The 10600-nt window shown below is 53.9% G+C and overlaps 1 protein-coding gene across 1 annotated transcript; it reads left to right on the forward strand.

The window, feature by feature from the left end:
* The first annotated feature begins 1403 nt into the window (after window positions 1–1403).
* SLC27A5 (solute carrier family 27 member 5) lies at window positions 1404–10600 on the forward strand. Its single transcript, XM_017678119.3, has 10 exons — window positions 1404–2126; window positions 2507–2716; window positions 3082–3240; window positions 5701–5825; window positions 6718–6912; window positions 6996–7086; window positions 7973–8171; window positions 8356–8453; window positions 8631–8761; window positions 8845–10600. Exons 1-10 carry the CDS (start codon window positions 1439–1441, stop codon window positions 9019–9021), a joined length of 2073 nt encoding a protein of 690 aa, XP_017533608.3. The 5' UTR covers window positions 1404–1438; the 3' UTR covers window positions 9022–10600.

The following is a 10600-nucleotide window of genomic DNA, read 5'->3' on the forward strand; positions in this document are numbered from 1 at the left end:
GTGTTGGGACAGGATGGTACCCTTAGCCATCCCATACCTCTGTTCAGGCAGGAGTTCGGTGCACATATGACTGGGGCTTAACTCTCTTAGAGCCCTTGGTCCTGTGTGTAGGGGTACAGGCCAGCTCCATCAGAGGTGGGTCTCAGAAAGGAAGGCCACTTGTAGGAAACCCCTGGTCTCAGTCCCAGCTGCTGCTGTTCAGCCTGCAGATTTTGAGGTCCTTCTCCTAGAACCTCCAGCTAGACCCTCCAGTCTCCTTGGACTTCAGACTTCCCTGTTCTGATAGATATGATGATGGAGCATATTACTTTTGGGGGACTCAGGAGGTCTTTGGGGCCTGGCAGCCATGAGGAGATCTGATCCCCAGGGTACCTGCCCTGGCTGGCAAGTTCTGGAGTGCCAGGCTGGGTGTGGGGCAGAAAGCAGTAGCTGGTACATTTGGGCTGCCCACTGGGTGGCTGATAATAGAGATCCCTGGTGGTGAGCTAGTCTCAGGACCCTGTATTAAGTCAGCTACCACCCCAGAGAATGGCCAGTGGCTTCTAACATTGGCGGCACCTGGCCTGGGCACTCTGCTTTAAGGACTTGGAACGGATGCAAGGGGGTGTAGCTTGGAGGGCAGGGCTCCAGCCCAGTCTGCCAGGCTCCTGGGCCTGTGGCGGCACCTCTCTGACCTCCTCCCTGTGTCTGCCTCCCAGACGGGAGGGCCTAAGTAAGGCTTTCTGGGTCCAACACCACAGACTGCCCCGCTCACCTTCCAGGCACAGTTCAGCCTCCTGAACCCCAAGCGTGGTCCCTGCTTATGCCAGAGAGCAGCACACTGGGGGGTGGTCACAGCGGGGTTTGAATTCGGCCACTGCACGTGTTTCTTCAAGTATTTATTGAGCATCTGCTGTGTACCTGGCAACAGGCCAGGGGCTCAGTCCCACCGAGCCCCATCTCCCTGCCCTTGAGGTGGTTGCCACCTGTGGACTGGGACTGGGTGTGAGAGGCTGAGTTCGCTGGCCTCCTAGGGAAAGAGTGGAGAGTTGGCAGAGAGAGAGCTTGATCATGGCTGGAGGAGGGAGATGGGACTGCAGTTTTTTCCCAGCGAGGTGTGCAGAGTGGCAGTGCTTGCAGCCAGATTTGCCTTGCTGTCCTGAAATTTTGCATTCGTTCTGACCAAAAGGTCAGTTCCCTGAGAGCAGGGATTTCTGCCTGTTTCCCAAGGGCCTGGCACACGGTGGGTGGCAACAGGCAGAGGAGACAAACAGATGGGTTAAGACGGGCTGGGAGCAGAGCCCTGGGGACAGGAACACCACTGCCAACAGCTCTGGGCCACAGCCAGGGGGCGGGGCTGATGGGTTGCCCTGTGGGGCAGGGAGGCAGAGACCAGGCCAAGACAGCCCTGGACAGGGGTGAGCATTCCGTGGACACCTCTGAAGAGGGAGCAGGTTCCATGGGCGTCTGGCTGCGACTTTCTTTTTTGCTATTGCTGACGTTGCTTCTGCGAGGCCTGGGGCAGTCCGCATGGCCTGCGGCGGTGGCTGTGGCTCTGCGCTGGCTCCTGGGGGACCGCACGTGCTGTGTGCTGCTTGGCCTGGCTGTCCCGGCACGATGCTGGCTCATTCCCTGGATGCCCCACTGGCTGAGTCTGGCAGCTGCAGCCCTCACGCTGGCTCTGATGCCTGTGCAGCCGCCGCCAGGGCTGCGTTGGCTGCCCACTGATGTAGCCTTTATGATCAAGATGCTTCGCCTGGGCCTGGGCCTCAGGGTGCGCATGAGCCGCCGGCCACTCCACACCTTTGTGGATACCTTTGAGCTAAGGGCACAAACACAGCCAGACCATGTGCCCTTGGTGTGTACAGGGCCAGGGGGCTGCACAGTCACTTTCAGGGAGCTGGATGCCCAGGCTTGCCGGGCAGCGTGGGCCCTGAAGGCAGAGCTGGGCAGCCCCAGGGGCCTGCCTGCCAGGGAGCCTGTGGCCCTCCTGGTGCTGGCCACCCAGACCATTCCCGCCCTGGGATTGTGGCTGGGGCTGGCCAAGCTGGGCTTCCCGGTGGCCTGGATCAATCCTCATAGCCGGGGGGCACCGCTGGTGCACTCGGTGCTGAGCTCTGGGGCTCAGGTGCTGGTGGTGGACCCAGGTGAGGACCCCAGAGGACAAAAGGGGGTGGGGACCGGTAGGGGATGGATGTGGACTCCTGCTAAGAGGGTCGTGGAAGGGCTGGGCAAGGAGCTTCTTGCTCCCCATCCACTCATAGGCAATTAGTCGAAACTTAATTGCTAGAAGTGATGCTGAGGGTACCAGTTTTGCTTTGCTTTTTTTCACCATGGCTATTGCAATCCTTTTTGCTAAAAATACTAATTATGGAGCTTTTTACAGAAGAATGCATAAGTTTTTCTCTGCTGATGGCTTCCCTTGAGGTTGGCAGGGGCTCCTTTTCCCCATCATTGGGTGTTGGGTCCCCTCTGGCAACCTCAAAGGCGAGCCTAGCCCACTCCCTCCTCTGACCCACCCCTGCAGACCTCCAGCAGAACCTGGAGGAGGTCCTCCCCAGGCTGCAGGCAGAGAACCTCCACTGCTTCTACCTCGGCCACTCCTCCCCCACACCAGGAGTGGGGGCTCTGGGGGCTGCCCTTGACGTTGCACCCGTGGAGCCTGTGCCAGCTGACCTGCGAGCTGGGATCACGCCACAGAGCCCTGCCCTGTTCATCTACACTTCAGGGACTACTGGTGAGGGTGCCCAGCAGACCTAGCCCCTGCCTCTGAACTTTCATGTTGACCTGACCCCAAGCTTGACCTGTGCCTCAAACCTGACCTCTGAAACCCACTCTGCGCTTTGATGGTCACACCTGGCCTGAGCTCTGACCTCCAATGTGATCCAAGGTGCCAGGAGCTTGCCTCTGCTGAGTAAACACACTGAGTTTTGGAATTCAGCCTCTGAAGCCCAAGTCAATTTTGTCCTCCCTGAACCCACCCACAAATGCCCATACTTGGCTGTCTTCTGCAATCCCCAAGCCGGACTGTGCAGACCTACCCATGGAGGCCCATCCCTGTGTGCTTTTTGCCACCCGCCTTCCCTCTCTGTTCTCCCCCAGGGCTCCCAAAGCCAGCCATCCTCACACATGAGCGGGTGCTGCAGATGTGCGGGATGTTCCACCTGTGTGGGGTCACAGCTGATGATGTGATCTACACCGTCTTGCCTCTTTACCACGTGATGGGGCTTGTCCTTGGGGTCCTTAGCTGCCTGGAACTCGGTAAGCCCTTCTCTGAGGACCCCTCCAATCCGTGGGACTGGCAGAATGGATGTGAGAGTGAAAGGCCTCATAGGTTACCCAGCAGCCTGAGTTCTTACCTTTGACAAGTACACACAGCAGCAAGCCTCAGGGCTACCTGGACAGAGGCTTTGACACTCAGATAGACCTAATGGCTGTGCTGTGGTCATGAGGTGACAAGAGCTAATACGAGTGTTACTTAACCAAACAAATCTGGGTACACAGCAAAAAGCCAACATCAGCCGTTTTGTTGATGCACAGCAAAACCAAATACTTGATGTCAGGATAAAGTTTAAAAAAATAAAAGGTTGTTTACTGCAGGGCACCAAGCAAGGAGACCGGTGGCTAATGCTTAAGGTCTCGAACTTGCTGTTCGCTTATAAGCAAGGGTTTTTAAAGACAAAATTATGGGAAAGGGTTGCAGTGTGATCAGCTGATGCCCATTCTTCTGATTGATCAGTGGTGAGGTGACAGGGAATTGTTTCAGGAATCTTAGCTATCAGTCTTCTGGCTCCACCCAGTCGTCTGTGTTCTAGGTGCTTATCAGGAGGTAGCCCATCTGGTGGGGTCTAAGTTTCCTGTAAAATGCCTCAAGGATACATGTATTAGAGTTTATTTATAGCCTGGAGTGGGAACAAAGAGTCCTGTGTGTCTAGTTTGCTTTACCTTGGCTTGCAAACTCCCTTTCCCTTTAATCTCTAACTACCCAGTCTAATTCCCACACTCCAGGTCATGATGAGGAACTCAGGCTTCTCTTTGTTAATGAGGGGCTTCATCAAAAGGATGCTTACCTGTGCATATCAGCTCTTGTCCCAGGAGGAGTCAGTGACGGATAAGTGCACACCAAGCATTCTGCTCCGCTGTCGCCCTGGACATCTGACTAGGAAATCAGACTGGGCCTCTCCACAGTCTTTTTGTTTCTCAAAATTATATTGTGAAAATTTTGAAACATATAAACATTTCTAAATTTTTCTACATGAATCCTTATGTATCCATCACCCAGTTTCAGCCACCATCAGCATTTTGCTTTTGCTCTACTTTTTTATCGCCTTCCTCCTCACTCCCACTCATCTTTACTCTTGTATTATTATTTTTTTTATCATGGACAATTTCAGACATATTTCAGACACAGTGGAGCAGAAGAAAAGCAAACAGTCTGATGATGCTGCACATATCCTAACCCAACCTTGACAATTGTTAACATGTTGCCGACTGTATTTCATATGTCCTTCCTCTATCTGGATTATTTTAGAGCAAATCCTAGACACTGTATTTTTTTGCTCATAAATATAACAGTATGTTTTATAAGATATAAGGACTTAAAAAGTTGTAATCATAGTGGATAACAGCTAACAAAATTAACAGTAACTCTTTAATATCTGATGCACACTTCATGTTCAAATTTCCCAAATTATCTAATTTTTTTTTATAAAGTCTCCTCATTGAACTTGCTTGTCTGGTTTCTGCCCCTCTTTCCCAGGCATTTCCGGTTAGACTGGAAATTCCCTCCAGAGATGTTATTTTATTGTTGCCAAAAAACTTGCTGGGGTGAATTGTGCTTCCTAATTCATCACATTGGAGGGAGCTCATAACGTAGGCTAAAATTTAGTTGGAAAACTCCCTTTCATTCTTCTGCCTCATTTTATCAGCTCTTGAAGACCTTTTTTTAATGACGTGTTTCATTGGGGTTGCAAAAAAGCTTTCACTTCCAATGACTTGGCATCCGTTTCCACAGAGGGTGTGTTATATTGTACCTCCCTGTCAAAAATACAGCTTTAAAAAAGATACATACTTGCTGCCTCACCAAGCACATGAGCAACTGTGCCTTTGGATGCAAGGATGATGGTATTTAACTTGCAGGGTTTTGTTGAGGGTTAGGTTTGAGGTAAGGAAGTGCCTTCCACAGCATCAGCTTCAGAGGAGGGGATCAATAAAGGAGGGATCATTTTCTTGGAATGAATGTAGTGCCCCTAAAATTTATTAACACATGTATGCATCCTTCAAAACATACGTCCATACATCCACCAACCCACCCATCCATCTATTCACCTATTTCTTCACGCATCTCTCTCTCCACCCACCCATCCGTCCATGCCACTATCCATCTATTCATTCATTCATCCATCCATCTATCCATCCACCCACCTATCTTATCTGCCCAACTAGACATTCATAAACCATTTATCATAATCCAGAATGATTAACATCCACAGCCCTCATCTAGCAGTGCTCACTTTGTACCAGGCACTGAGCTCTCCACACCTTCTGAAGACAGAATTCAAACCCAGGCTCGCTTACACTCTTCTCCTGGGGACAGTTCTGGCTGGGCCAGGGACACAGAGATGAGCCCAATATCCTGTGCTTCATGGGTCCGCAGATGATCAAAGTAGCTTATCACAGTGGTTTGGAAACATGACCTGAACCCTTTCCTCTCCCTCCCAGGAGCAACCTGTGTCCTGGCCCCCAAGTTCTCTGCCTCCTACTTCTGGGATGACTGTCGGAAGCATGGTGTGACTGTGATCCATTACGTGGGTGAGGTCCTGCGGTACCTGTGTGGCACTCCCCAGGTGAGGTGCTAGGATTACAGCTCCACATTAAACACCGCGGGTATGAAGTCCCAGATCTCATCCAGGTAAAGGTCGCAAGTAGATTAGGTATAGGTTTCGAGCAGCGTCCCTGTATAGGTTTCGAGCAGCGTCCCTCAGGTAAAACACATAAGGCAAGAGCCACAGATAATGAATCCTGCCCAAGGTCTCCAATCAGGGCTCCTTTGATGATCACCTGTGTTACCTTGGGCAGGTGACTTGGCTTGGCACAACCCGCAGTGTTCTCATTTGGAAAATGAGGATAATATCTCAAGGGTGTACTATGAAAATCAGACATATGTAAAGTGCCTAGGACAGGATGTGGCTCAGAGTAAACTCACTAGGTGTGAGCTGGCCTCATCCTCACCGAGCAGTGAGGTGTGGACCCGGTAACTGTCCACAGGCCAAGTTCCCAGGTTTCCCTACAGATAAAGCCTCTAGGTAACCTCTCAGGGAAAGGCTCCTGGTAATGCCTCAAGATGAAGCTTCAAGTCACTTCCCAGATTACCTCCAAGTAAAAGCCCCCAAGTAACCACTCCAGGGAAGGCCTCCAGGTAACAGTCCCAGGAAAAAGTTCCAGGTAATTTTAAGACCCTAGATACCTCCCTTAGGTACAACCCCAGATGAGGCTTCCACTCACCCCTAAGTATGACTCCAGGTTAGTGCCTCAGGTAACTTCCTCTCCGGTAACCCTCCAGGCAGACTCCAGGTAACTACTCTCATGTAAGAACCCCAAGGAAATCCCCTAGGAATAGGCACCCCCCCCCCACCTCCCAGGTAACTACTCAGGTAAGACCCGAAGATCGCCCTCCCAGGTAAGGGTTCCTGGGCACACCAGGGTTCCTGCCTAACCCTTCTTGGGACAACCCTGCAGCGGCCAGAGGACCGGACACACACAGTCCGCCTAGCGATGGGCAATGGACTACGGGCAGATGTCTGGAAGACCTTCCAGCAACGCTTTGGCCCCATTCGGATCGTGGAAGTCTACGGCTCCACAGAAGGCAACGTGGGCTTTGTCAACTATCCAGGGCGCTGCGGCGCTCTGGGCAAGATAAGCTGCTTCCTTCGAGTGAGTGGGTTGGGCATGATGGTGGCCTTAATTGAGGCTAAGTCCACAGAGCCTCTGCTTACACCTCCCCCCACTCCACTCAGATGCTGTCCCCCTTTGAGCTTGTACAGTTTAACACAGAGGCAGAGGAGCCTGTGAGGAACAATCAGGGCTTCTGCATTCCTGTGGGGCCAGGTATGGGGGTCAGGGAACCTTCCCTGGGTGTGGAAAGGGTGGGGACCCTGCCTCTTCCTGGGCTGGACTAAGCCTCCCAGCGTCCTGAGGCTGGCACACAGCGGCCCTCACCTGTCTGCGCACTCACCTGGGCCCCAACCACCACCTGGAACTCTCTCTTTTCCGGGTTCTTGGCTCTGTCTGGCTCCCTTCCTCACCCTCTTGCTCTGCCGGGTCTCTGGTGTCGATTTGAGTTGTTCTCTCGAGCTTTCTGTGGAAGTCCAACTCCTCCCAGGCATCAGTCACTCGTTCTGTACTTTTCCTAAGGTCTTCTCTTCTGGGGCCTTGCACAGTCCTGGACAAATTTACTTCTTCCTTCAACCATTTTTCTCCTCATCTGCCCCTTGTTACCCGTTTCCTATTTCTGCTGGGCTCCCCAATGTTGCCTTCTCTGTCCGTCTCTGTCTCTCCGGTTCCGGATCCCTCTGGCCCGGTCTCTGCTTCTGTCTCTTCTCTGGCAGGGTCCTATTGATCGAGAGTCCTCCGTCGTTGGAAAGCCCCCCTTGGGGCATGGTGGGATCATTTATTTATTTATTTATTCATTTATTTATTTAATTATTCATTCATTCATTTACTTATTTATTTATTATCATTGATCTACAATTACATGAAGAACATTGTTTACTAGGCTCCCCCCTTCACCAAGTCCCCCCCACACACCCCATTACAGTCACTGTCCATCAGCGTAGTTAAGATACTGTAGAATCACTGCTTGTCTTCTCTGTGTTGCACAGCCCTCCCCGTGCGACCCCCACATTACACATGCTAATCGTAATGCCCCCTTTCTTTTTCCCCGTCCTGCGGTTCTTGACGAGGGTTGATGCCCAGCCCTTACTCCTACTCCCAGGAGAGGCGGGGCTCCTGCTGACCCAGGTGCTGAACCGCCACCCTTTCGTGGGCTACCGCGGGCCGCGAGAGCAGACAGAACGGAAGTTGGTACAAAACGTGCGGCGCTGGGGCGACGTTTACTACAACACCGGGGACGTGCTGGCCATGGACCACGAAGGCTTTCTCTACTTCCGCGACCGCCTCGGGGATACCTTTCGGTCCGGCCCAGGAAGGGGTTTCTTGAGGCGGAGCTGGGAGGCGAGGCCGCCTGGCCTTCCTGACCCTAGAGGGGGCAAGGCTGAAGGGGTGGGACTGCAGGGTTCCGCAGGGCGGAGCTGGGGACAAGGGTCGGGGACTCCCCTTACCAGGGGCGTGTCCCAAGCATTGGCTCCGACCCCGCAGATGGAAGGGTGAGAACGTGTCCACGCGGGAAGTGGAGGGCGTGTTGTCACTCGTGGACTTCCTGCAGGAGGTCAACGTCTATGGTGTGTCTGTACCAGGTGAGAGGGGTTACCTCGTTTTAAGCTAACAACTTTGTAGGTGGAGGGTTGTTATCCTAGTTTTACAGGTGGGGGACCTACTGGGGCATAGCCTGCAAGCAGAGGTGACCCAGACGAGTGGGTCGGCCACGGGCACTATGAGGTGGGTGAGTCAAGAATGCCCCATGTGCTTCCCAGGGTGTGAGGGCAAGGTGGGCATGGCTGCTGTGCAGCTGGCCCCTGGCCAGACCTTCGATGGGCAGAGGCTGTACCAGCACGTCCGCGCTTGGCTCCCTGGCTACGCTGCACCGCATTTTATCCGTGTCCAGGTGAGCGCAAGGGTGGTAGAAACGGGGGTGGGAGGTCTCTGTGGAGGCAGTCACAGACGGGGTTACGGTCACCGCCCCTGCAGGACGCCCTGGAGATCACAAGCACGTTCAAACTGGTGAAGTCCCGGTTGGTGCGTGAGGGCTTCAACGTGGGCGTCGTTGCTGACCCACTGTTCGTGCTGGACAACCAGGCTCAGGCCTTCCGGCCCCTGACGCCTGACACATACCGCGCTGTGTGCGAGGGAACCTGGAGACTGTGATGATCTGGCCACCCCATAGGACGCCACAGGAGCAGGGCCCAAAGCTGACCCCCCCCCCCACCCCACTTGCAGCATCACCTGCACAGAGGCATCATGAATTCCAGCTTGGCCATATCCTTAGCTGCCCAGGGTGGGACAACACTGGGCCAGGTAGCAGAGCAAAAATAAATTGGGATGTGGAGAGAGATGTCTGTGTGAATGAATACGCAAGCAAGGAGTGCAGGGCCTAATGCCTCCCAGGAACCTTACTTCGGGATCACCCCTCCACATCCCACCAAGAACCTTGTTAACCTCAAAAGAGTCCATTAGAATTAACGCCCACCTGTCTATGGCTTCTCATTGGCTGAGTTGTAACCATCTCCTATTGGCTGGGCTGTAACTGGGAGGTGGAAGGTGGAAGCATTCTTACTCTTGCTGGCTGGTGAAACCGATGAAACAGTATGGCGGCCGTCTTTAACCATGGGATCTGAGAATTAAATGATGGGCATGAAAGCGTCTCCGGCAGGCCTCCTGATGCCACATCAGTGAGGTGACCCGTAATTTTCACAACTTCAACTAACGTGGAGCAGTGGTCCTGTCTGGGCAAGACCGGGGCGTGGAATGAGCTGGTAGCCCCCAACCCACTGCAGGGTTTAAAAGATGAGAACACTGACCCTATATGTGGGTCTTTTGTGGACTATGATGGAGCTGGTCCCGGGCCAGTGGGCGTGGGTCTGGTCTGGAGGATGTGGGGAGAAGTGCTACGATGGGCGATCTGACAGGGCCACTGGAGTGAGGCAAGACGGGGGAGCCGGAAGTAGCTGAGGGAGGTGCACGTGCAAAGGCCCTGGGGCGTTAGCCTTGGGGTCAGATGTCGGGTACAGAGGCCGCTAGGAAATAGAGTCCGCAGTGCCTTAGGGCTGGAAGTGCCCTCTGGGGCATTGTGGGGGCTGCAGACTGGGACACGCGAGAGCCCTTCTTAGGGAACTGTGGTCCGCGCTGTGACAGGGGTTTTAAATGCCGCCTAATCTTTGTGGGAAACGTGGCCTAGGGGCAGGGGAAAAGGAGTGCTCCTCAGCTCCGAAGCCTTGGGGGAATAAATAGGCCTTGAGGTCTCCAGGAAGGAAGTGTTGCTAGGGCATCAAGCTGGTGTAGGTGGCGGCGCGCCAGCGTTGATGCCTGGAGCGTTCTAGGAGCTGTGGCGGAGGCCTCTTGGAAGTGTAATCAGCTGCGTGGAGGACCTATGGTGGTTTCTGCAGCGTTCTGGGAGCTGTAGCAGAGGCCGCGGACGCGGAGGCCTCTGGGAAGTGTAGTCTCCGCTGCGTGGAGGTCCCGCGGCCCCGCCTGGAACTTTCTGGGAGCTGCAGTAGAGGCTGCCGTCGCAGAGGCCTCTGGGAAGTGTGGTCTGGGCCGTGTGCAGATCCCATGGTGGCGTCTGGAGCGTTTGGGGATCTGTAGCCAAGGTGGCTTGAACAGGACCAGTTGCGGTGGTCGGTGCCCAGGTCGCGTCAGTCTTGGGCGCGCCCTGGGGGCGGGAGACAGGTCCCATTGGAGTCTCGGCATTTTTAGCATGAGTCTCTATAAGGCTGGGGAGAGGAAA

Source organism: Manis javanica, chromosome 17 (genome assembly GCF_040802235.1).
Source record: "Manis javanica isolate MJ-LG chromosome 17, MJ_LKY, whole genome shotgun sequence".
Taxonomy (NCBI): Eukaryota; Metazoa; Chordata; class Mammalia; order Pholidota; family Manidae; genus Manis; species Manis javanica.

Bases quoted from the DNA above. Each gene is read 5' to 3' on its own strand.
- SLC27A5 (XM_017678119.3), top strand. From the start codon at position 1,439: ATGGGCGTCTGGCTGCGACTTTCTTTTTTGCTATTGCTGACGTTGCTT. The intron at 3,241-5,700 runs GTAAGCCCTTCT...TCTCCCTCCCAG, and splicing joins CCTTAGCTGCCTGGAACTCG to GAGCAACCTGTGTCCTGGCC. The intron at 7,087-7,972 runs GTATGGGGGTCA...TCCTACTCCCAG, and splicing joins CTGCATTCCTGTGGGGCCAG to GAGAGGCGGGGCTCCTGCTG.